This window comes from Lampetra fluviatilis, chromosome 54 (assembly GCF_964198595.1).
Source record: "Lampetra fluviatilis chromosome 54, kcLamFluv1.1, whole genome shotgun sequence".
NCBI classification, from domain to species: Eukaryota; Metazoa; Chordata; class Hyperoartia; order Petromyzontiformes; family Petromyzontidae; genus Lampetra; species Lampetra fluviatilis.
Window position 1 is genome coordinate 3,594,879 of NC_136328.1, and position 27,369 is coordinate 3,622,247.

A 27,369-nucleotide genomic window follows, 5' to 3' on the forward strand; every position below is an offset into this window, starting at 1 on the left:
GGTATACAGGAGGTCGTGGGTTCGATCCCAACCCTGACCGCCTGCGTGTTTGGAGTTTGCGTGCCTCTCTCCCCGTGGTCGCGTGGGTTTTTCTCTGGGTCCTCCGGTTTTTTTCTTCCACATTTAGAATCAACACAACTCCTTTTAGAGTATTTGGCTGCTATACATTTCCACATAAGCCACTTCGCCGAGCTATCATTCGTGGTCAGATCGCTTGTGAAAAAAGAGTTTAACAGTTCAGTGGGCCTTACCTGGTCAAATAAATAACAGTTCAAAATATAAAAATAGGTTTTACCCTTTCTGGCAATACAACAGTGGTGTTAAGATGTTAAAACACCAAACATAAACCTTTTGCAGGGAATCATGTCTACATTAACCACATATACTGGTGAACATGCAAATAAAATAAAAAACATGCTCTGGTAGCATATGCTGCAGTCTTTGAAACGGATTGGTCCACACCAGAGACAGCTTTCTTTAGAGCCTCGTCTCAAACGGTGTTAGACCAGAGGACGCCAAAAGGCGGTCACAGCACAAAGACATTGCACCATCAGCACATTGAGTTCCGTTTTCGCTTATGATGCTGCGTGTGCAGCATGGGCAGAGTTCCAGTAGGGGATGGTGCTGCTACGCAGTAGGGGATGGTGCTGCTACGCAGTAGGGGATGGTGCTGCTACGCAGTAGGGGATGGTGCTGCTACGCAGTAGGGGATGGTGCTGCTACGCAGTAGGGGATGGTGCTGCTACGCAGTAGGGGATGGTGCCGCTACGCAGTAGGGGATGGTGCGCCGTAGGGGATGGTGCCGCTACGCAGTAGGGGATGGTGCGCCGTAGGGGATGGTGCCGCTACGGAGTAGGGGATGGTGCGCAGTAGGGGATGGTGCTGCTACGCAGTAGGGGATGGTGCCGCTACGCAGTAGGGGATGGTGCCGCTACGCAGTAGGGGATGGTGCGCCGTAGGGGATGGTGCCGCTACGCAGTAGGGGATGGTGCGCCGTAGGGGATGGTGCCGCTACGCAGTAGGGGATGGTGCCGCTACGCAGTAGGGTCTCTCAGCCAGCAGCAGTCCTCTTATCCCCCCTCCCGCCGCATGTGTGCAGATACTACTGCAATATTTTGCTCTTTTCTTGGATTTTATGTTTGCACAGTCACTTTAAGATGTTTTCTTGTTCATGTTTTTTGTTTGTTGCGGTTGCACCCGATTCAAGAGCCGAATGGCTCACAGGGCTATACCAAATAAATGAACTTGATGAGCAGATTGCTAAACGTGCTCTGTAAGATGTTACGGTCGCTATGGATATTCTCTTATTATTGGAGAGCGGTGGAGGAGGTATGGCGGGATACCTTGAAGAACTCGATGGCACAGGATGGTGATTTTGAACTCCATCCTTGATAATAATTACATTTTATTCAGCGTCATTCATGCAATTGCATCCCACAACGCCGCACATCAATTATCCAGTTCTGTACATAAGACAAAAATAAAACCCCACTACTTGGCAAAGATTTTATATATATAACGAGAGAAAAATGCATATAACACGTATTTAACTCTTAAGCCGCGTGTATTTGCAGTAAAGAAACCGAAGTGTTGCTCTGTTCTGAGCGGCGGTTTTTGAAAACTAAATTTTTAGAACGGAGTTATTTAGTTTGTTGTCCTTCCCCCCCACCCCACACCTCCTATAAGCGCGGTTGGCTACGTACATGCGGGTGCGAAATAAGTTCGACACACATACAAACAAACATACATGAATTGCAGGACGGTGTGTAAGTAAAGCACAAAAGACCAAAACCAGCAAAAACACGAATTAACTTTATTGAAGTTCTGAAGTGTGGGAAGACAGTCCAATAAAAGTCAGACACCAGAGATGCACATAAGGCAGTGACACAGAAACCTGAGTCTCCAAAAAGGCACATGGACATCTGGACATTCGCATCATCATCACGTGGCAGCATTTGTATACATTTTTTTTACACATCCCCCCACATTTTTGTTCCAATTATGTAATTGACGAAGATGTTACGAGACAAAGTTTATCCATTATGAACTCTTTTCCAGAGCAATGCATCACGCCCCGGGTTATACGGGAACGGCGCAACTGAAAATGTCAACAGTAGGCGGGAGATTCGTTCCAAGTGACCTCGTCATCCACACACGCCAGGGAGAGCAATTTCTGCACGGTAATCAACTCACCGTCTTAATTATCATACCGAGATGGAAGCCTGCAAAAGCCTTCCAGTGGCTCTCCCGTGCAATGGTCTTCGTCAGTTAACCTTCAAACGCAAGACCGTCACATCTCGGTCAACAACGTGGACGTCGATAATTCGAGCTCCGCCTAAAATGATCAGCCCAGCCGAATATCGGATTCCAAAAAAACCGGCCACGGCTGCCGGGAACAACAAATTGTTTGCCTTCGCCGCCCTCATAACAAGGAAACTGGTTCCCACCGACGACGGGAATCTGGCACAGCCCAAGATCGACCTCTCCCCTCTCATGCTTGCACCATCACACCGGTTTGTCGTCATGGCCTGCTGCCGAGGTTGGCCAACATCATCAGATGCCGTTCTCCCACAACACCCAACCGTACTTTCGTATGTAACGTATGGTAACTTTCCCACCGAACGTAGCCAACCGTGCTAATCAGGATACATCAGAGGTCGCGCAAACGGGTTTTGATTCCTTACCCATACCCGTACCCGGCCGCACCAGGGTCGCAAACGGGTACCCGTACCCTACCCGTACCCAGCCGGGTACGGGTAGGGTACGGGTATCGGGTACCTGATTGCGACCTCTGGGATGAAGCCATGTTGCAGGCGCGGGTGGGTTGATTCTAAGAACTTGAATTGTGGGAAGAGACAAGACGTTGGGAAATGAGTGACAAACGGTTACTCACCAGTGACTGTTAAATGTTAAGTCTATTACATTTTTGATTATTTATCTTGTGTTGATCGCCGATTGTTTATTGTTTATTTATGTCTGTTAATTGTGATTCATTTTTTAATTGCTTGGTTGCACCGTGGGACCAAGAGAGAGGACTGTAATTTCATCTGTGTTGTATGTCATGCATGTAACACACTTGACAATAAAGTGACTTTTGACTTTTTTTTACTTTGACTCACGGTCAACCCGTACCCGGCCGCACCAGGGTCGCAAACGGGTACCCGTACCCGGCTGGGTACGGGTAGCCAGGTATCAGGTAGGGTACGGGTTTCAGGTACCCGGTTGCGACCTCTGGGATACATCTCGCTTGCAAAGGCAGCCACCAGAGAATTATGAACAACGGCCTTCCACAATCAAGCCTGGGTACTAGCACCATCACCGTTGCAAAGTATAAGTGCACCGCCATGAGAACATCATCTTGCTAATTAATATAAGCAGATGATATAGTTCTTGCTGCACAGGGCACACAAACCTCGAGGACATTGCAAATACTCAGCCGATCTGATATTATCGGAGGCATATATCCATCGCTGGAGACTGACCAACTCCTTCTAAAAACCGCAAGCGCTTTCCACCTGAACAATTTGTGCAACAGATGCAACTTCTTACGTGTCATGTGGTGGAGCAGTGTGCTATGACCCCAAAATCTCCAGATGTCTGGGTGGTGGGGGGGGGTTAACATGGATAGAAGCCTGGCCTCCCAAGTCCCACATAAAAACCTGTGGGTATTTAAGAAATAACTTCTGCTCCGGAAACTTGCAGGAATGACCTGGAGCGCGCCTCCTCAGATGTGCTACCAACGGGCACTCGATCGCCGATTTACCAGCTTGGCAGTGTGTATGCCCTCCGGCCTGGTCAGGGAACTTGTACACAAAAACTACCGGATGCAGAATTAAATAACGCAATGCGGCATCATCACCAGAAAACCACACCAAATCGCACGGCACCCTGAACGTTCTGCCACCAAATATCCACTCTCTCTCCTGAAGCCCTCTCGTGGCGAGCAAGACTTCAACACTGGCATTCAACTCCCGAACATATTACCTATAGGTAATTCATCGAGGTGAAGTAAAACAACAAAAAAACTATAATTTTTATATCGGCTTTTTTTGTTCCTGTGCAGCCATAGGTGACTCAACTGAGACCACCAATTCAGCACACTTTTGAGAACCTGGTTTAAATCGCAAGGTGGCTGCCCGGATTTGAACCCAGGATTTCTCAGCGTTGCTGGGCTCGGTGCTCCGACCCCGTCGCCCCCGAAGCCATCCACAGCCACTGACACGTTTCACTTGTTGAATGAAGCATATCTTATTTTGTGCATTTGCTTTTTTCGCTGAGCACAGAATTCTAAATTTGAACACGATACATTGCAAAGCTTGCAAACCACACGCCGATCTTTTTTCACGAATGAATTCTCTTTACAACTGTGCAGTTAAACCTTGAATCGGCCACTACTTTACGGCTCCAAAGAGGCCAGGTGAATGAAATCAGTATTCGTGGTGAATTGCAATGTATTTTGTGGACAATTCATAAGCATCAAATGGTAAAAACTAACAAAAACAATACCTTCTTGATAAACGTATTGATGGGTTTGTATATTGAGACTTTTCCGTCTATAGTAGAATAAGTTTAAGTGATGCTGCGTTCACCATGACCCCCAAGTAAAGCGAACAGTTCTCTCGCTATGGACACAACACCAGAGACTGACACACAAAGCGAGTGAGTCAAGTTGACAAAGTGGCATCCAAATCCATGTTTGAAAAATAATGTTTTACCCTTTCTGGCAATAAAACACAGAATAGAAACCTTTCGCAAGGAATCAAGTCTGCGTTAACCACACGTGACTGTGGTGAACATGCAAGCATGGTGTAGGCCCAATCAGCTTCAAAGCCAATATTATCAGACGATGTTAGTTTGCATGTTCACCAAAAGTACGTGTGCGGTTACTGCAGACTTGATTCCTCGCAAACGGTATCTATTTAGTGTTTGAACATCCTACCACCTCCTGTTTTATTTCCATAAAGGGTCAAACCTATTTCTAGATTTGAAGCTTTCGTGACTGCAAGGAATCATATTCTTAGGTTTTTTTCGGTAAAGTCACGTAGGTAAAACATCAAAATTAATGAAAATAAAATAAAATAAAAAACAAAAAATCACGTTTCATCAGGTGGGACCGTCACAGCCAGATTAGCTGCATCAAGTGATGCATCAAGTGATGCAGCTAATCTGGCTGTGACGGTCCCACCTGATGACGGAGACTTGTGTTGCCTCCGAAACGTCGTGATTTTTTGTTTTTATTTTATTTTCATTAATTTTGATGTTTTACCTACGTGACTTTACCGAAAAAACCTAAGAATAATGTCAAACCTATTGTTATTTTCCATATGATAGTAGCAAAAAACGTCCCATTGTATCCCAATCTATGTCAACACGGACGAGGCAGCTTTCATGTGTGCTTTCGCTTTACAATAAGATGCCTTGTACTACCGCGTAGGATTTCAAGGTCGTGCAGATGATAGCGAGGATGACGACTGGTAAAGCGATGTTTTGAGATTGACGGCTGTTGGGGAGGGTACCTTTATATTTGCGATGTGTGCACGGCAGTCTGGGATTTTTCTCTTTTAGCCGGAGTCACTTGCCACCGCTTGTCATTTCGGTGCGTGACGGATGTCAAACGACGGGGCCGCAACGAGGCAATCATTTTGACGCGACGATGGAAGTTTGACGCAAGAGCGGTCACAGTTCCAGCTTGGCCAATCAATTTTCCCGTGTGAAAGTGTACGTAATTTTACACCCATTATTTTTATACTACAAGGACATGACTCGACTTACACGTCACCATTTACTTGTATATAATTTTAGTGTAAGGACACAAAAGGTTGATCCGGGTCCCAAAATGTAGTCCTGTTTTACAATACCGTGAAACAACGTCCTGCGCCCTGCTGTTCTGCCAATTGTCATAACCTGAGCGGCCCACCACCCCCTCATCCTTGATAGATGAAGAATCCACGGATTGGTATCGTTTACAAATTGTGCGAATTCGCTCATTGTGACGCCACGGAGGTGAGATGATAACTGCCTCGCCAGGTGTGCAGGAGGTCATGGGTTCAATCCCGACCCAGACGCCTGCTGTATATTTGGCGTTTGCGTGTTCTCCCCGTGACCGCGTGGACTTTTCTCCAGATCCTCTCCGGTTTTCCCCTCCACATTTAGAATCAACGTCACGCGTTTAGAGTATTTGGCTGGTGTACATTTCCACGTGATAAGCCACTTCGTTGAGCTGTCATTTGTGGCCAGGTCGCTTCTGAAAAAGAGCTACAGAGCTCAGTGAAACTTGCCTGGTAAAATAAAATAGCTTCGTTTGTAGTTTACATTCAGCGTCACCACATGGTTAGACACGTGTTCCCAATTGTCCGATTAATCTGTAAAATCTGAAAATATAAACCTCCCTAGATAAAACATTTCAGTTAATTTGGGGGGGGGGATGGTAGTCTGGTTCATCCGAGCGTATGACAACGCAAACGTGAGACTTCACTATTTCAGCTTTTCCCCACCAAACAGTGATGTCGAGTTGCATCAGGTCACGTCACAATGTTTCCGATGGTTATTTAAAATCGTTACGCATTGCAAATGATACTAACATCTGCAAAACTCCGCACAGATGTGACATTGTAAAATAAAAAAATATCATGCATTTTGAAATTACGAGGACTCTTCCGTAGCACATGCTAAATTGTAAAAAATGAAAACGATCCCAAGTAACAATGTAGCCTCGATTATATTTCACTTAACGTTAAGCAACTGCTCAAAGTGAACTGGGAAGTGGTGTTTAAAAAAAAAAATTGTCACGTAAGTTCCGCTCGTTTTCATAAGCGACCTTGGCTATCACAAATGATGGCTCTACAAAGCGGCTTATCGTGTGGAAATTGATAGCAGCCAAAGTCTCTAAAACACGTGATGTTGATTTTAAATGTGGAGGGGAAAAGCCGGAGGACTCGGGGGAAAATCCACGCGACCACGGGGAGAGACACGCAGACTCCAAATATACAGCAGCAGGCGTCAGGGTCGGGATAGAATCCACGAGCTCCTTTATACCAGGCGAGGTAATAAACATCTCGCCACTACGGCGAGACGTTTCGTACGGACGGTGCACACCTTCACATTTAAAGCAGAAGGGACAACATTTGGTTGTTAAAAACGCTTACTTTGTGACGCGCTACAGAACCACACAGGGTCGCATTTGAAATGTAAACTTCAACAACAAAGTGGGGAGTCTGAGAAGCAGAGTTCCTAAGCAACACACGTACACATCACAGCATTCTTAATTCACAAAAGGAGTAAATTCACAGGTTTTATGTAGTCAACGTTTGTGCATGCTTTCGATACTCGCAAATAAACAAGCAGGGTATGTTGGTAACACCACTTTATAACGGTATTTGGCTCAACGCAGCTTATCTGGTTAAGGGGTCCTCACTCCACCCCCCACTACCGAGTTACACAACCGTTGTGTTGAATTGCCAAAGGTGTAATGTGGCGAATAGTTTATTTAACCGACAGTTTATTCAACGAGATCTGTTCAAGAAGTGGCATGCGACTGAGGCCAAAGTACCGCTCATTTTGCAGCGGCCGCCGCCGTAAAGGTTTGACGTCTCTAAACCTCCAAACTGTTTTTCATTATTCGAACAAGACGAGAACGAATGTTGTCAGAAATGCGGATGTGGCATTTCAGACTACGGCTCATGAACAGAGACCAACGTTAATGCAAAAACAAGAACTGTTGTGTAAACGAACGTACAGAGGTGCAGCCACTGCACTGATACTTTATTTTATACAAGTTGCAAGATAAACAGACCCGGATCGAAAATGACTTCTTCAAGAAAGTATGCTTATGAACGTTGGCAACTCTGTTTTCGATCTCTAACCACTCCTGTCCCGATGCAAATTATAAAAATTTTTACAAACGTGACCCACGAGGGCCTATGAAAGGTGATATTTCTGCATCGACAGCTGGATTCTGGTGAATTTCCAAAACAGTTTTAGAAGCATCCCACCCGCACCTCCGATTCCAACGGTTCGATACACACACGGTGACAAAGAAGTTCAACATACATACAACATCACACCTGTCGGCAAACTGATAATTAACCTGGTCCTCTCAATTTCTGCTAGCATATAACAGTCGGTAAATTGCCTGGCCTCTGAATTAGGTGAACCCAGTATGCGGAAAACACCATGGACTAAAAGTTGCCATGACGACTTAGCGGTCATATAATATGGACCTGCAAGCTTTTTGATTTTAATCGCTTTTGAGTGTGATATCGGTACAAATGTGAGCACTACATTTGCAGCTTTGACAACAATCACTTGGTGGAATTTCAATGACACCGATGTGTGTGCTGTGATAGTTCACTGAGCCCGCTCCACCCGAGTCCATTCAAACACAGGTTTGAACACGGATGAACCAATAAATTCACCAGGGGTTGCAGAGACAAGGGACCTGTGCTTTTCTTTGAAAAAAAAAAATCTGCAAGGTTCATGTGGATTAATCAGGACGGATTAAACAAAGTCTGACAAAGAAATTTAATAAATAAGCACGACCAAAGCAAGCTTTGGGTGCTTAACATAAACGTATCTTAGTAAAAAAACAACACACGCACGCGTGCGCACACACACACAGTAAAGTAAAAATAATCACCGCAATGAACCGCAAACAAAAAACATCATCACATAAAATGTCACAGTAAAAAATAAATGTACAGAAAGTATAAAGGCATGGATAAAGTGTGGTACTAAATAATTGTACATTTCACCATTTTGCTACATTCCACTTGGCTCTGTTGTGGCACGACCAATGGAGTTGACCTCGTCACTGCCAGGGGAGTGGCTGTTGTTGCCATCCGAGACGACAAACACATCCGTTCAATTCGCAAAATAACCAACAGGCATCCACCCCCCCCCCCCCACTGCACCGTATCAGTGGCAAACGTACGGTGCTTCGGTCTTCTTGCGATTCACCACTCGCACTTGAACGTTGAATCGCCGGTCCAATCTCGTTGGAAAGGCAACCAATTAACAACACCCTTGCCTGCTCTATCAGCTTTAGATTCCCTACTCTTGCCATTGTGAATATAAAAATAAAAAACGAAACTCACGTAATACAAACGCCGAACTTATAGATAGGCCAAGCACCCTAGCAAATGTCACCACATTTCAAATGTCAACATTTCTGACCCAATATCGAACGTCCCTTATTATAACAGCTCTCTTTAAGGCATCTCACACCGAATACATTCCACCCAATTAAAGTACAGTCTACACATCCACTGGCAGGTGAAGCTTTGCTATAATTAATTCGAAACAAAGAGATGAACATAATCATAATAAAATAGTCATATATATATGGGTCTTCCTCAGTCATGGTCCTTTGTTTTTAGAGGCAAGCAGCATATTGTCGGTTGAGATATTATTGACACTATCAAATGGGTCGTACTATCCCAACGTACAATTTAAATGGAATACAACAGCCCACGTAATAATCGCATTTGTCGACGTGTACAAAGACGGCAGTCCGAAGGCTTACTCTCTGCACGTTCCGTTGCCCCGTGGGGATCAGGCGAAATGTAATGAACGTGAAGAGTCCTGTGGATGGTGAAAATTATGTAAAAAATAAAAAGGCATGCCCTATGCATAGCTGTGGAAAAGCCAGTCTAATTGGAATAGTGATTTGCGTTTCCTCTTTCAAAACATCAGGTGAGCATGGAAGAGTCGGCCATATACCCATCATGTAGATTTGTTCTTTAGTCGCCTGCAGCGGAGGCCCTTGTTGCCAGCAGCGTCATGAGCAAGCAAGTAATGAACAGGGTCTGTGCCTGTTGACTCGCTCTCAAACATTGATCTTGCCGACTCGCAAAACAAGGTGTGCGACAGAGGCAGAACCGCCCCCCCCCCACCCCAACAATCAAACCGCTGGGCCAGTAGGAGGTCCCGGGGGAAAATAAGTGATCTCAAAACTTAGGACTGAGCAACTACAAGACATCTGAACAACACTTCTAACCACGCTCAACTCGGTTAACCTTTTTATTGCATGAACGCAATAATCTCACAGATGCCCTGTACTTACCCCCCCCTCCCCATATCCCTGCTGTGAAATATTTCTGCCGCTTATTTTTTTGCAACCGATGTCGACAAAATGTACAAACAAAAATATTCAACGACCAAAATACAGAGACCTCTAAGAACACAATTTCCCGTAGTAAGCAGTAAATTAAGCATACTTTTTGTTGCCATAATAAAATGTACATCAGTTTCCATGGTCTATTCAATGCCATGAATAGTCCCATCCACAACAAGGGCACACAATGTTAAATCTCATCACAATGATGCGAAAACATTTCCAATTCCCGGTTCCTAATTTTAATGCGGTTCCAAATTTAAGCCTGCAATGTTTATAGCAAGGTTACATCAAACCAACATGACAAAATCAAGAAAACATTGTGACTGACCGTTTTCTTCTGTTTCAATTTGGCACGTGAAAGCGGAGCTCAAACATCTGGCCACACTGTTCACTCCAAGGTGACTTTACAGTTTATTTGATCTACGATTCCCGGAGACCAAAAAAATCCAGTCTCTAAGAACTGTCTGAAAATCCGTACCCTGTAAAGAAAACCTTTGGAACTGGCAATTCCATGCCATGTTTTAAGGCCTCTGCAACAAGTGAAACCTCTTTTCATTCTGAAAAATGGGACTTAGAAATTATAACATAATGTGTGGACCGAGACCGCTTAGGGCAGTAGGAAGGGCAGTAGTCTTGGTAAAGGCACTTCGATCAAAAACATTTTGGCAGGACTGAGAATCTGTTCCGAGTCTCTCAATGTCACCGTTGTATTTCGCTCAGTCCATCCTGTCTCACGCTTTGAAGAGGAGAGAAGGGTGGGAAGAGAGCGTATGCACGTGGAAATCAGGATCGATGGCGCGCCTCGGGAAAACCTTCAAACGGTGGACGGCACTGAGCGTCAGATTCCCAGGATAGGCACGTCAAAGAGGTCACAAACGCCCTCAGTCTCGTCCAGGTTGAAGTAGTAGTCGTGGTCCGCAGGAGGGGGAGACAATCGGAGCAGTGGCGTGAACACTGCGCGCGGTAGAGTGACCAAATGGGAGCGGGGGCACGCACGCACACGGGTGTTAGAATTTACATCAGAGGTCACAAACGGGTTTGATTCCTTACCCGTACCCGGCCGCACCAGGGTCGCAAACGGCTACCCGTACCCGGCCGGGTACGGGTAGCCGGGTATCGGGTAGGGTACGGGTATCGGGTACCCTGTTGCGACCTCTGGTTTACATGTGAACACCGGGGCACGTGTGTGCGAGTGTGGGGAGTGGTAGTGTAGCGGTTAGGGTGCTGTGCTATGAAACCGGCCGCCCGAGTTCGATTCCTGCTCACGGCCAACACCAGTGACGATTATCTGAACCGTTAATGTTGTAAACAAAGGCGGCCGGGCGTCGTGCTGGCCACCCATCCCCGCATGTGCCGTGCCAGCATTCATAGGTGCTCGCTAACAACACTTGCCCCAACAGACTGTTAAGGCTACACGGGGGATCTTTGTTGTTTGTGTGTGCATGTAAAGCACGGCAAGTTTAGTGGGGTAGCACAAACTCCACTTATCCTCGCAGCAGCAGCAGCGGCTTTTGGCCAACCATCAACAAAGACGGCGCCACAGCAGTGTGGCAGTGTGCTGTCAGATGCGCCTCTGTGGCCGTCTGAAGTGCTCTTTTCTTCCGATATTAGGAAGCCACTGGAGCTGTGAACTTTTAAAATCTAGATTGAAAACTAATTTCTTTAGAACTGATTTTTGTGTTTAAATTTGTTGTCCTTCCCCCGCAGCACCTCTGATTAGCACGGTTGGCTAAGTACGGTGGAAAAGAAGTTCAAAATACATACTTTGTGCTGGCTGTATGGGGGGGTACCGCGCACAGGTTGTTATGCGTCATCACCCAGGCAAAGATTTACACCGTGAGAGTCACGGACTAAGTAAAAGTAGTAAAAAAATATATATATCTAGAAAGGGCATGCAATTTTATGCCTGGTTATATAACGAGACAATTTCATAAATGTCCTTGCTCAGAAAATGTCCTTTAGTCTCGAGATAAATATTCACTTACAACATGGTGAAGAATATCTATTAATCGTAATGCAGCATCACTTATTTACCCGTACATTTGTAAAGAGGATCTTAATTTGGGATATATTAAATGTGAAAAGGAAACTGGGCATAATCAGAGAAACTACACGAGCAATGACGCAACACTAAAATACATCTCCAGAGATTAATGGTAGACAAACCCATTTTGCTGTACTGCCATCTGCTGTCCACCACGTCAACCTACACAGGGCTAGGTGATATCTTTGCAAGACTCACTAAGGCCACCTCTCGCAAGGGATGGATCACAGGTGTGGGCCGCCAACCACCGCACCAGGAAAACGATTCTAGTTTAAGTCGTTCATGACCCATGTACGCCCATCGACAAAACTCAAATGCCGTGTTAACACTCAATCACTTTTCACAGCCGTTTTCTCAATTACGCTCGAGGCAAGGAGAGAATCCTTGCAGTGTTTGCATTCGTGTGATCCCTGAATGGCAAAGGGGTGGAGTGATGACGACAAACTCACCGTCCGAATACATGAGCTCATCAATGAAATCTCCCGCTGTAAGGAAACGCAACAATGGCAGAATTACCTTGGGTCAACGTACAAACAGAAGTTACGGGGACAACAAGGTCTGCCACCAATACACGTTAGGACTATTGAGGTTGGAACTTCCGAAGGAAAGCTAAGTAACACATTCCTGCGGAGGGAGCTGGTAGGAACGTTGGGTTGCTCGGTCAATGGCCAGGGTCAACGGCGGCGTGGTGTATTCCGCAAATATGCCCGACTGTGAGGGCGGGCACAAGCCGGCGTGAGTAGGTTAAACGTTGAGTTTTATAAGGGCACCACGGGGTGACCAGCCCCTCCCCTCCCCACCCGGCCCCACCCTGCCCCTCCCCACCCAGCCCCTCCCCACCCTCCCCTCTCCACCCAGCCCCAACCTCCCCACCCTCCCCTCCCCACCCAGCCCCTCCCTCCCCACCCAGCCCCTCCCTGCACGACGGACGGACACAATAATCCCCTGTGGGCTGGTGTAACCAGGAGGTTCCTACCAGTATTAGTTATCGTTATACAGAGCACACAGACCACTCAGCAATGCTGTGCAACAACTGGTGGAAGCGACGATGTTTAATGTGCACGCAAGTGAAAAGGATTGAAGAGTATACCTTTTGACGGCTCGAATATATCTTTCGGCAGCTGCAGACCTGAAAGTTAAAATGAAAGCCATTAATAGGTATCCTTCACGCACTACGGGCTTTGCGTGCTTATAACTTAAATCCATAATCCTCCGAAAAGATTGCACCTTGTAAAAAAATTTGTATTATTCTGATATCGAATCTACTCGTGATTAGACTTCCAGATGATGATATATCACATGTCATATAAATTTTGGATCAAATCACGCGGATATCTGTTTAGTATCTGCACAATGTTAGTGCTAAAATAATTGCAAATAAATATTACAACAGTATACACGTAAGAATTTACTTTAAAACTGCATTTAAATCATTAATATTTAACATGTGCGCGCATGTATAACTTGGTTTTGTATCTCATAATAGTCAATCTCAAACCACGTGAAACAAAATCATCAACTGGCCGAGCGTTAGATGCCATTTAATCTCAATTCAAGAAAAAGTAAAAAAAAAATCGGTACACTATTTACCCATTTCAAAAATACTGGCACGTTCACACAGTCCCATTGTGCAGCTCCGCACGGTCATTGAAGTATGACAACGGCAAAAGTTGGCCACAGACAATGGCCCAGAGAGACCTCGAAATGGCCACAATTTATAATGATAATTTTTAGAACATTTCATTTAATGCAGATAAAAATATTGTAAAACCCAATAAGTACTGTTCAACACAGAGGCTTTCACGACCACTATTATCCAGAGCTTTTTTTGGGTGAGATCGTGTAAATATAAATGTGTCGTTAAAACCGCCACCGCCCGACACAGCCGAATAGTAAGGTTGTTACGTAAAACATTAATTGGTGTGTACTGTTTATGTGACTAAACTTACTAATTGGCTGTGCCGGGTGGTGGCGGGTTTAACGAAACATTCAAATTTACACGATCTAACCCAAAAAAAAACTATTATGCCCAATAAGTATTCTTGCTTAATTTCGGAGAACCTACACGAAAGATCCGTCCCCGTGTGTTTCCGCAGCCGAGGGTCGCCTTTTACTCATTTACACAGTCCATATGTACGACACAAAACGTTGAATTCTGCCTTTTTTTTTTTAAAGCCCTCTTTTGAAAAGGCGCACAACAACAGAAATGCTGGCCCGTCGCTCGTCCACGGTGGCATGAAAACGTGAAAAAGAAGTGCCAACTTATGAAATGGAGAAAGTGCTGCCAACGTGCATCATTGTGCACTACCAACACTGGAGCCACTCATTCCGTGCCAAGGGCATACAATGGCACCCCCCCCCCCCCCCCGATTGGCGACGGGTTTTAGAGATGCAAAACCTTTATTCCCCGTCGAGGTCCATCATGCGTTTTAAAAAGAGTTACCCCCGTGTAGCTGGCGTGCACGCCTAAACCTCCATCCATCTCTGTTGCCTAACACTGTCTGCCCGTTGTGTTCTCTTGAACACCACCCTCTGTGTACACGGGTCACCAACGATGGAGTTCGTATATATAAAAACGCATTGTTGAATAACACAACGTGTGCGCGAAGATTCATGGGGAAAACGTGCATTTTGCATCGGAAATCAAAACTAACGTCTTTATTTTACGTGCTCGTTGAAGCTGCAACTCGAATATCAGAAGGTAATGAAAATGACAAAGAGTTAAAGGATACATTATATTTAAAGTTATATAACTTGGATGGAGTTTATAAAAACCTGGGCCGTATCAGGTGATGTTTCAGTTGTCTAATGTCGCACCTCAGATTAGCGCAATTGGCTACGTACAGTGCGCGAAAGACCTTCAACATGCATCCATGAACGATAATGTAAATTACGGAAATTGACGCATGTTTGAATTTTTAAGTTCACTCGCACCTATGCTGTCTTCAGGTCAAAGCAACAAAAATGTGCCAAACTCGTGTTCAAATATATGCATGAAACAGAACTGTCCGCATTCCAAACTGCGTCCACACCATCAAATGAAGTCTAAATCATCCGCAATAAAGCCTCAACAGAAGCTAACAATGTCTGCGCTTGCAAAGTGATTGGATGGGTGACCACAACGCACAAATGGATTGTCATATGGCTTACGGGGCTAGGTGGTCGGGATACAATCGGGTCGTGCGGCAAAGTCCATTGCTGTACTGTGATCCTAGGGCTCCCACGTTCACGTGTGAAAGTGTGGCCATATGACCACTACAAAACACAAAGGCCTGGGGAGAGGCCCTCATCTCAAACAGCGGATTGTACCCAACGACACAGACGACGAACATGCTGCACAACTCAAGTCCTTTCAGGCAGCGACGGCAGCCCCAGTGCGTGCGGCAGAGGTCGCAAACGGGTTTTGATTCCTTACCCGTACTCGTACCCGGCCGCACCAGGGTCGCAAATGGGTACCCGTACCCGGCCGGGTACGGGTAGCCGTTCCCTACCCGTACCCTACCCGAAATGAGTGACAAACGGCTACTCGCCAGTGACTCACGGCCTACCCGTACCCGTACCCGGCCGCACCAGGGTCGTAAACGGCTACCCGTACCCGTACCCGGCCGGGTACGGGTAGCCGGGTATCGGGTACCCGGTTGCGACCTCTGGCGTGCGGCGAGACGGGGTGGGGGGGGGCGGGGAGGAAAACGTGGATGAGCTTTTGTGGAAAATCCTCTCGTGACGGAAACGTGACGGCCCTCACCTTCCACCGTCTGCGCCTTGATGGGCTCCAGCGCCAGGTGCAGGGGTTGCGGCTTGCCTTGCGCTTCTCCAGAGAGGGCATGACTCTCCGGACTCTGGGTGCACATTGCCTGCCCCCTCATCGGCGACGGGGGGTCGCTCAGCGTCAGGCTCCCTGCTGCAGCAACAACAAAAAACGCACAACACACACAACGCGCACGGCTTCAATGCAAACGTCTCGTATGTCATAATCAGTGGCGTGGTAACGACATCGGCTCGGGGTGTGTGCGGAAATCGGTTAGGTGGGGGGGGTGCCCACGATTTTATTTGTCTCGATATACAAATGTTTTTAACACTTCTGAGAATTTGCAACACCACGTGAAATGTGCCTCCGGGCTCTGGAGACCACCTGAAGAAGATTCGAGGCACGCGTTGACGATGATGGCGAACAAGTGGAGACTCTCTTACCTTTTGAAGCGATTAACATACACTTATTATCATGTTACATACTTCCATTAAAACGATAGTCCCATATAAGTGTTAACATTTTCTTGAAGCACTCTGTATAATAACCTCGAGGCTATTGTATATCGTGGCCTCTTCTTGGATGATCACATGATCGTTACACTCACGGCCTTGAACGTTATACAATAAACTACTATACAGGACACATCGGGCTCTACGGAGGCCCGTTTTAAAATGGTTAGTCGTTAAGAGGGGTGGTCGTTAAGAGGGGTTCTACTGTACGTTTTATTGAGGATGTCAGGCAGAGTGTTCACAACTTACGGTCGTACTCAAGTGTGTGAGAACGCGCTCCGCGTGTATATAAAAAAGTGATCACTTGAACGGAGGATGAAAGTGTCATCCCGCATAATAATTAAAATGTATAATGGCCATTCCAATCTAGTATTCCAATGCGCAATGCATGAAAAGCAGGAAACAAAAACAGGACCAGGGGCAGGCAACCGACCGATACTCAAGAGGGAAGGCCACTTTTAAAGAGGTGGATTTTGAAAGCAGACTCAAATATATCAACCAACTCAGATTTCCCGATGTCAATTGACAAGGCGTTCCATACGCTCGTTTCCTCGAAATATCACTTATGTAAGAATAGTGTTTGTGCCAAGATGGAACCCTGCTCATGAACTACAGTATGTGGAGGACAAACACACGTCGAAAAGCGTCCCGAAAAATCCGTCCGCACACGCGCATGCTTTTTCTTCCTTGCGTTTGTTTGTCGTGCACGTATGTACGTATGCAATGTTGCATAGCCGACCGTGCTAATCGGAGGTGCGGCTGTGGGGGGACAATTAGTCCTCCTGCGAGGCCGACACGCAGCAGTCGTCCCTGGCCGCAAGATCCTCAGCGTGTGCCTCGTCGCCCGGAAGCCCCAAGAGCGAGAGAGCCGCCCCCCACACACACAAAATCCACGCGAGGCCGCACGACCGACGAGGCCGCACGACCGGCGAGCCCGCACGTCCGCTCACCGAGAAGCCCGTCTGTCGGCATGGGAGGGTTGGGCCGCTGAGGGAGGGGCGGGAGGTGCCGTGTGGGTTGCGCCATGTCGTCCGGGGGAGGCACGGGCACCACCACCGGGCTGCACGACGACTCCTTGTTGACCAGCAGAACGTTGATCGGTCCAGACTGGCTCTTCAGGTGGATCTGGTACTTTCTGTGGCCATTAGAGCTCTGCAACAACAAAGGCACGGACACGAAACGAGAGACGCGCATCCCAAAGAGTTTCACCTCCAATGCATTCTCATCGGCTATCTTGGGTGCCATGTGAGGGAGGGGGTGGGAATAGTGGTGCAGTTGTTGTATGTTGAACTGTACGTAGCCAACCGTGCCAATCGGAGGTGTGGGGGGAAGAACAAACTAAACACAAAAAGCAGTTCTAAAGAAATGAGTTTTCAATCTACATTTAAAAATACAAAGCTCCAGTGGCTTCCTAACATCGGAAGAACGTTCCAGACGGCTGCAGATGCGCATCTGAAAGCGCGCGATGGGGGTGACCCTCTCCGTTTGGTGGCCAGCCAAAAGCCGCCGCTGCGAGGATGACCGGATTTCACGTGATGGTGGCTAATGTTCCTTGACGAGATCAGCACGGTGTTGTGGTTCACTTGTGCCAAGCATTTTGTGTGTAATGAGTGCGACCTTCTTATGTACTCGTTTGGCAACCTGAAGCCCACAAGAGGGACACGGTCGGATCTCGCTGTTGGCACGCTGCACTCACACACTTCACGTGTCCACTGCCGACCTCTGAACCCAGAGTTGACCGTGGGATGGCTGCACATTCAAGTTTGTCACTGGGACTTTACGTGAGAAAATCCTAAAATTTTACATCGCTTCAAAACATGTATAGTACCCTCGAGGTGGATTGCAACTTACAACTTGCTGAAAGATTTAAATCCAGTTTTATATTAACGACCTCGTTAAACCCATAGAAATGTATTATTTTACAATGAGAAGACAGCCAGTAATGAAGCCATATACAGGATTCAGAGATTGTGACACAGTGCCACCTAGGGGCACTACTGACTAAAACAATGGACACTGGCGATGGGACTAAAGACGCTTTGTGAAATGCCTTTTGTGATGCAATATATTTGTAAAGTATTTGTGTGTACAACACAAACATGTAGTTACACGAACACGTAAAAAAACTGTACGTGCAAACATGTCTAGATGATTACATGCCAGCTTAAAGCATAAATGTATTAGTTTGTCTAAAGCAGATTGCAGACAGGGAAAATGCGAATATTCATGTGTTGAGTTAACTTTAACTGAATTAAAACTGTAAAATGCAATGCTCCCTTATTACCAGGAAATTACCCAATTAGGTTTGCGAGCAATTTTGAAATTGTAACCGTGCCAGCGACACACACGGCCTACTTGATTCTAATTATTTCTCAGGATCTTTCAAGATCCACTGGAAATAAGCACGATGGCGAGTATTTGTTGGTAAATACACCCGGAGCATTAACCCTTTCCTGTGCCGAGACGTCTGCAAGTTGCAGGGTGGGTGTCCCGTTCACCGCTGAATCTCGGAACGCGCAAGCGGGTTAGCGTTAATTTTATTTAGAGGCATAGTAGCGCCGCTGTTTTTAAAAGATATTGTACTCGGACCATAGAGAACCGTAGCGACATGACCGCCACACTCGATATGGTAGCCGGCACCAAACTGTACCACACCGCGTGGCCTTGTGAGAGCCTCGGTACCGATGAAGTTATTTTCGTTTTTCTTCCGATTCCGTACAAGTACGTCATCGTCTAGGCCTCTATACAAGGAACGAAACAGGTGGACTTCTCCACAAATCTGGCTGTCGCCTGATGAAGCTGGTTGTAATTACTGGCGAAACGTCGTACTCAAAGATTGTAAATTTTGTGGCTTGGCTCTCCAACACACCGGCGTGCTGTACTAGTGACAAATTGGCCACGTTCTGTTTACGTGACAACCCTTACTAGTTGGCTGTGTCGGGTGATGGTGGGTTTTAACGACACATTTATATATTTATACGCGATCTAACCCAAAAAAAACCTCTATTATGGATGATGTATGTGTACGTCATCTGAACGGAATCGCAAGAAAAACTGACGATGCGAACGAATGTACGCGTACGTCATCGGAACGGGGTAGGGTTAACCAGGGCGGCCGCTGGGTACAAATTGCGAACTTCTGCAACATCAACGCGCTATCACCCCGACCATGGCATCGCCTCCGACGTCAGCGCCCAGACCGAGTTTGTTTTGTCAGACAGTGGAGAACGCTTTTCCTTACCGACTCGGGGACCGGAACTTCCAGGTGGGTCCCAGCAGGAGCTTTGATCACCAGCAGCGTGTCGCCTAAACGAAGAACAACACGTTTCTCATGGCGTTCGAGTCACAGTCAATCACACCTGAGATGCACCCCACGTCGGGAGCTCACAAGTGACGCCATCACCATCTATCCCTCTATTTAAGGAACAAAACAGGAGGCTTTCTCCGCAAACTTGGCTGTCGCCCGACGATGCTCGTTGTAATTACTGGCGAAACGTCGTACTCAAGATTGTGAATGTTGTGTACTCTCCAACGCGCCGTTGTGCTGTACTGGTAACGAATTAGCATGTTCGGTTTGCGTGACAAACCTTACGAACTGGTTGTGTCGGGTGGTGGCGGGTTTAACGACACATTTACACGATCTGACCCAAAAAAAACTGTATTATGGATATTGGTCGCGAAAATCCACGTGTTAAAATGCACCTTATTATTTGCAAGCATCGCAAATACATGGCGATCTATTTCTAGGTAATGCTAGGTAGACTTGCTGACCCGCCCCGACTGAAAACCTGTGAAATAGAGCTTCATAGGTTATCGGATTCCTACAGTCTTAATAAATATTCAGATTCCGATAGTACAGAGAAAACAACATTATTTCATGGCCTCTACATGTCTCCATCTAATCTCAATAAACTGATTCAAATAAATGCGCTCTCTCCTTTGTAAGACTCGGAGCCATTGCTTTCACACAGGGTCAATGACCTCTTGAAAATAAAACAAGAGGGGAAATCTTGATTTGAAGCTTTCTTGACTGCAAGAATCCATACTCCTTGGTTCTTTCGGTAAAGTCACGTAAGTATAGAATAAAACAGTCTGCCTCAGCAGCAGGCCACGCTTTCCCACCTGATGACGGACACTTGTGTTGCGCCCAAAACGTCGCGATTTATTTTATTGTATACCTACGTGACTTTACCGAAAGAACCAAAGAGTAAGAGGGGAAATGAGAAATCAGTGGGATATTTATAACTGCAACAGTGTAAATTTGGAATTGGATGTGAATTTTTTTAGCAATTTCCGTCAAGAACGGCAGGTACTATCGATTCAAAGAGCTCGTGTTATTTTCTCCATGGCAACAAAAAAAATATTTTACACAACAGCGCATCAACTCTAAGCTGCCATCCCCCTATCAGTGAATTCCATTATCCACTGTGGCATGTTATCTTTTGGATCACCAAGTGGCCGAAAAAAGTATTAAAAAAATCTATCCTAGCCATTCCAACAGTCAATTAACTGTAAGGTTTTTTTTTGGGTTAGATCGCGTAAATGTGTCGGTAAACCCGCCACCACCCGACACAGCTAATTAGTAAGGTTTGTCACGTAAATAAAACATGCCAATTTGTTACGAGTACAGCACACGTGTGCTGGAGAGTAAACAGAGAAAATTTACCATTCGAGTAAGTTTCGCCAGTAATTACAAGAACCAGGCAATAGCCAGTAAATTTAATGAATAATATACCAACCCTGAACCCTTAACACGGAGCAATTTCCACATTAAACTGAAATTAAGCTGTTAAAGCATTGCTAAAATACTTTCAAAGTAAACCAGCGGTGGAATAAATCAGCAGTAGCCACCACGGCAGGAGAGGAAGCCCAGGCACATGTGGCTGTAATGTTCTTGTGATAATGCTGTTCTAGATTTGAAGTTTTCGTGACTGCAAGGATTCATACTCTTTGTTTTTGTTTTGTCATGTAGGTAGAAAATTCCAAATAAATTAAATCAAAGCGTTTCGGAAGCAACACAAGCCTCCGTCATCAGGAACGCTACAGCAATTTTACTGGAGCGGTTACACCTGATGACGGAGGCTTGTGTTGCTTCCGAAACGTCGTGATTTAATTAATTTTCTACCTACGTGTCAAAGGCACCTTATAAGTGCAAATAATGATTATTAATGATGCCATGATGCATCATTATTAATCATAGTGGAGGGCGAAGCATGATGCTTCAGATAATTCATTTTCGTAGTTTTGAAAATGAGGTTTACGCCATCCATACGATGGGCTGGGACAGATATTTTGTTTGCAATTCTTTTATAACACCGGTTGCGAAAGATCCCATAACGTAAGGGGAGAGTCCTTGCCTGGACGGGCAGTTCACCGATATCGATTCAAGCAAGCCTGACTGCTTATGAGACAATGAATGCCGAAAACCGGTCCAAAGTTTGCTGGCCGTCGAGGGTGGGTGATTTAAAAATATTTGCATTCGTGTTTCAACTGCTGTGTCAGAATAGGGTTTCGAACCAGCAACCTTAGCATTGCAAGTCCAGTTTGTTCAACAATTACACTCCTACAAATCCCCAACATAAGTATACATTATTTAAATTAATGTTTGGTAAAAAAAAGTACTTTTGACACCATTAAATCACAAGAACAAAAATTCCTAAACCTACAAATATTTGGTATGGATATGTGAAGGAGACATACTGTCTGCTTATTTATTTATTCTGTTACGACACCAATTAGGTTCACGTAACATTGGTAAGCACTCCTTATGAAAAGCACAATCATCGTTTAAAAGCAGTGGTTCTTAACCTGGCGTGCACGCACCCCCCCCATGGGAGTGCAAGATTCCCTTTCTGGGGACGGGGGATGCGAGACATGGCCAGATTTTTTTAGAAGGTAAATCATCGACACACAACTTAAGCACGGGCACGTAAGTTACAACTACTTTGTTTCATCAAACCCTGTGTATTTATGAACATTACAAAAAAATACGTTTGAGATCCAAAGGGGTGCAAGGCTGCAGTAAAGGTTAAGAGCCACTGCTTTAATGTGTCAACCGTGTTCATTTAAAAAGTAAATACAATCCCCCACCTTTGAAGCATTTGCAGAGATCTTCATGGGTGAGGAACGCGGACGTGGGGTGTGTTCAGGAAAGCAATCGGCAAAATCAAACTCTTATAAAAAAAAAAACACCCGAGCAATCCATTTTAAACTTAAGATGTCTGTGTGACATTCAGCGTTACACACGGCACACAGCCATATCGCCGAAACAAAAGTTCCTTCAATACCTTCCAATGCAATGGCAAAACACAACGGTTCAATAAAAGCTACACAACTGCGCCCTTAATAACAACTGCATCAACTTGGAAACCATTACAAGGCAACAATTAATGAGGAAATACATTATATGAATACGTGCGCCACATATTGAGGACTATTGTGAGTCATTGGCGACATGCCATACCTGTAAACCCCTTATCAGTGCCTACCTTGCGATAGACCAATTCAGACCTTAAATGTTCACCCATATTGAGACGGCTGTATGCTGTATGGACCTGAAAACTCAAGTTTCCCTGTTCAAGAATACAGGTAAATCGTATGGGTTGACAAGTATGACAGGCATAGGTAGGCAGATGCAGGCCAAGTGGTCGAACGGTATTGCAGAGGTACACGGTTCGAAAACCAGCTTAGTATGGAGCGGTAAGCCGGGTAGTTTCCACACAGGGTTACACGCTGCTGTCGAAAAGATGCCACTCGACTGATTCGGAATGAGACCTCTGCTGTGAAGATGGAGCTAGTCAAAAGCCGACTGCCCAGTTATGGAAACCTCTGCACTCTATCCTCAACTACCCCAGCACTCGTGCAGAGCGGGCGGAGGTAGTGGCAGGGGAGTATTGATGATATAAAATACCCAGACATGTGCTTTGTTTTTGTCGGTGCTGATGGTTAGGCCCCATCTTTTGAGTAGCATGCCTCAGGCTCAGCAGTAGCATCTCAAACTCCTTCTCAGGGTAAGCAGCAATTGCCAGATCAGCATACATAACATGATTCACCAATAGGGAGCCAGACCTATTGCATCTATACCAGATTGAAATTCCACCCGTAAAGTCAAGCCTCTCTCCTCAGCATGCCTGGAGAGGTGACGTCGAGGACTAATCCTTGCCGAGAGTTTTCCTGGCAAACTGGAATGGAAGGGAGATACCCAAGAAGTCGTTTCACTCAGTGAAAGTTCCCCTTTTTTTAAACGGTGCGCACCATACAGCATCCTTCCAATCCTGCGGGAAACCCATCCTGTGGACCAGAAGGTTCAAATGCTGTCACCTAGGGCAGTCTGCACACAGACACCACCCCCTCAGCAGCTCGCTTGATAAGTCATCTCTGCCCGGAGCTTCACCTCCTCTCAGGCTCTGGACTGCCCCTTCGCGTTTCCTCAAGCGATGGCACACATCCGGCAACTACTCACAGGGCTGCACAAAGGTAAAGATCCCCCGTGTAGCCTTAACAGACTGTAGGGGCAGCAAGTGCTGTTAGTGAGCACCTATGAAGGCCGGAACAGTACACGAGGGGTTGGTTGGCCAGCACCACGCCCGACCGCCTTTGTCTCCCCAGTGGCGATGTTTACACACCGCACCAGGTACTCATTTGAGGCTGAGTCGACCTAGGGGAGGCCCAGGACCGGTTCAGATAATCGTCACCGGTGTTGGCCGTGAGCGGGAATCGAACTCGGGTCGCCAGGTTCGCAGCGCAGTGTAGCGCTAACCGCTACACCACCGCTCCCCACACAGGGCTGCACACACACACACACAAACAGACACACAGACACGCGCGCGCACGTCCACAAAGGATATTTGCTGTTGTCAGAGTCCTCCGTGACGTTGCGAATGCTCTGCTGCACCCACAGGCGCTGCTGATCCAGCTCCCTCTCGCGTTGCTCCAGATCTTCGAGCTCTTCCTTGATCTCCACGAGCCGATCGGAGATCTCCCGCGTGTTCGCTCCGGGTCCCACCCCCCTTTTAATTGGACGCACAGGCAACCATGGGGACACACGGCACGATAGACGTGTTTGAGCTGTAGTCTCAACACCGTAACATGCAATGTGGATTCGTACCATATCTACATGGGCACTGCAAGTGAAGATGATATATATGGGCGCCATGGTGGTGACATGTTACATATCCCTCCTGGTATGCAGGAGGTCGTGGGGTCGATCCCGACCCTGACGCCAGAATGTTTGGAGTTTGCACGTTCTCCCTGTGGTCGTGTGGATTTTTCTCCGGGTCCTCCGGCTTTTCCCTCCACATTTAGAATAAAAATGCATTTAGATTATTTGGCTGCTATATATTTTCCACGTGATAAGCCGCGTCGTTGAACTATCAATTGTGTACCAGATGGCTTCTGAAAAAGAGCTCAATAGCTCAGTGGGCTTTTTTTCTCTGTCTATAGCAAAGTCATAGGCAGAGCAAAAAGAAAAGTATTGAGCATTGACTTGAACAGGAGGCAGGGGAGTCGACAGCACAGACAGATCAAAATATTGGAACAGCATTGGAGAGTTAGTGACATCCCAGCAAGCGATGGCAACTACAAAATAACGCCTTGGACATTGGAGTCGAGAGTGTGTAGAGGATAGTCGAGTGAGATGAGAGGCAATAGTTCGAGGCAGAGGGGACTCCATGGAGCAGTGTTCTGCATTGCAAGGCCCGTGGGCCACTGGCGGCCCCTGGTGGCCTTTAGTGCGGCCCCCGACAATACACAAATGTGAATACACCTCATCATGCTGTCAAACACCAAATGGTTTCAAATAATGTGCGACGGCCCTCACACTGATGCCTTTTCGGCGAAAGTGGGCCCCCCTCTCAAAATTTGTGAAGAACGCTGCCATGAAGGATCTTCAAGGTGGTGAGTGTGATCTTCACACTTTCCTTGGATCATGAGTCAACAAGAACGAGAAAGCACTTCCAATCAACCTTGGAAGATTAAACACGAGCCACGGCACGATCGATCGTAACGACTAAGGTTGCCGTGGAACTGACGTGCAATAAACCTTAGGTATTTAACTTGCATGCATATGCCAAACTCAATTGCAATGCATGCAATATAATCGGATCTAGGAAGGTAAGCAGGGCTGACCCCAGATAGTGCCTGGAAGGGTAACCACCACGCACGAGCCAGTTGTTACAGGCCTGCACGGTCAACTTGTTTTCTGACGGGAGCACGTCCGACACTGCCCGCTTTCAACTCCCAATTTATATCGAGGTTCACCCAGCACCAATCGAGCTCCAAAATAGAGCAGGGGCCAGCCTCTCTACCCCACGTCAAGTGTCGAGGGTAGACATTGCGTGTCGTTATAGCAGACCCAATTGCTCAAGTTTATAAAGGCTGCTCTTCGACAACAATAACACGGTCGGCTACATACTTTGCGAAATAAGTTCAACATACATACATATATTATGGATACATATATTGATTGTTTAATACCATCATCCATCTCTCACCGACGTTGGCTTTGTACGAATCAGGCTATAATGTGTGAATACCAAATGTGCCCTTACACAAAATGTGATATTAATAAATAGGCACTTTTCTTGAGTTAACACACGAAGAGAGAAGTAAATAGACTGTGCACTCTGCAGTAAAAGTGTACCAAACAAAGCCTCACTTTTACGTACTCACAAAAAGTTCAATGCCCACACCTGGGCAACAACTGTCGGATAACAGCGGTTGTAAAAAAAAAGTGATAAGAGCACTGGGAACACTGGGGAGCCAAACGGAGCGAGAGTAAACTTTTACACACCACAACGCCGCCGCGTGTGTGTTTAATGTCCTGAGGTTCTGTCTTGAAACCCCAACACCGCAAAGTCAACAAACCACAAGCAAGGTAGACCACAAATAAGCGCCTACGGGCAAAGTTCACGCGCTTGTGTGATACATCCAAGACCCATGCCGACATATTCATCAAACCGTTTTCCTTCCTGCGATAAATGCTGTCAGCGTGCAGGACAAAGCATTGCACTGGATATGGTTCACTGCCGTGAAGGTTGAAGTTTTCCGAAACTAGACAAAAGGATAAAAAAACGACAGGATTTCCAAATCTTGCCACCATCTTTCCAGTTGCTAACCATTGGGGTAAGTTTTATGATTGTTATAAAATGGGAGGCAAGGCACACTTAGAATGTGCCACCGGTGTGCAAGATGTTAACTCCCTCGTCTGGTAAGTAGGAGGTCGTGGGTTCGATCCTGACCCTGATGCCTGTATGTTTGGAGTTTGCATGTTCTCCCTGTGGTCGTGTAGATTTTTCTCCAGGTCCTCCGGTTTTTCCCTCCACATTTAGAATCAGCATTCGTTTCCAGTATTTGGCTGCTTTAAATTTCCACGTGGTAAGCCGCTTCGTTGAGCTACCATTTTGTGGCAACATTTTGGCATCGTTCATTATTCTGAAGATTAAAAATAAACCACACATGGCTTCTCCCAACACTCCTAACCATCATAGAGTACTTTAAATAATTATTTCTAGGAGCAAGAACTTTATCAACATTTAATGACTTTTAAACGGTGTACAATATGCATCAATTCCCTCCAACCTTGACGGTTAAGGTGTGCTTTGGCTGGCTGCCTGCATCATGAGTATACAGCGTGTACACTTGCTAATGCGCTAGTAATGTCCAATGATCCCTTTGTAACCAATATGCATCCTCTATCAGTCATTACACACTGGCAATGTCTCTCACATCCAGTAGGGAGTGAACTGAAGACATGATTGCAAGGTTCTGAGCACGATGCCAGAGACAGCTCAAAGGAGGCTGCACAACTGTTTTGGTCGTAGTAAAATGATCCGGAGCAATTTTACAGTCCAATGCATTTAATTGAGAGCAACTAAAAGATTGTAATTGCTCCAAAAATAAATATATGGTTCTTGGAAGTTTGGTCAAACTTTCTAAAAGGGTCATTGGAATT

The 27,369-nt window shown here is 46.1% G+C and overlaps 1 protein-coding gene across 1 annotated transcript in view; it reads right to left on the reverse strand.

Moving 5' to 3' along the window:
• Positions 1-5,204: 5,204 nt before the first annotated feature.
• LOC144949613 (transcription factor E2F5-like) overlaps positions 5,205-27,369 on the reverse strand; it is a 32,196-nt gene continuing 10,031 nt past the window's right edge. Inside the window, exons 3-10 of the mRNA XM_078879581.1 lie at positions 24,266-24,427; positions 22,509-22,552; positions 19,660-19,724; positions 17,369-17,570; positions 15,904-16,059; positions 13,249-13,287; positions 12,608-12,643; positions 5,205-11,068 (exon numbers count right to left, since the gene is read on the reverse strand). Of these exons, the coding sequence (XP_078735707.1) occupies positions 10,953-11,068; positions 12,608-12,643; positions 13,249-13,287; positions 15,904-16,059; positions 17,369-17,570; positions 19,660-19,724; positions 22,509-22,552; positions 24,266-24,427 (820 nt within the window). The 3' untranslated portion in view covers positions 5,205-10,952. The remainder of the gene's footprint in view (positions 11,069-12,607; positions 12,644-13,248; positions 13,288-15,903; positions 16,060-17,368; positions 17,571-19,659; positions 19,725-22,508; positions 22,553-24,265; positions 24,428-27,369) is intronic.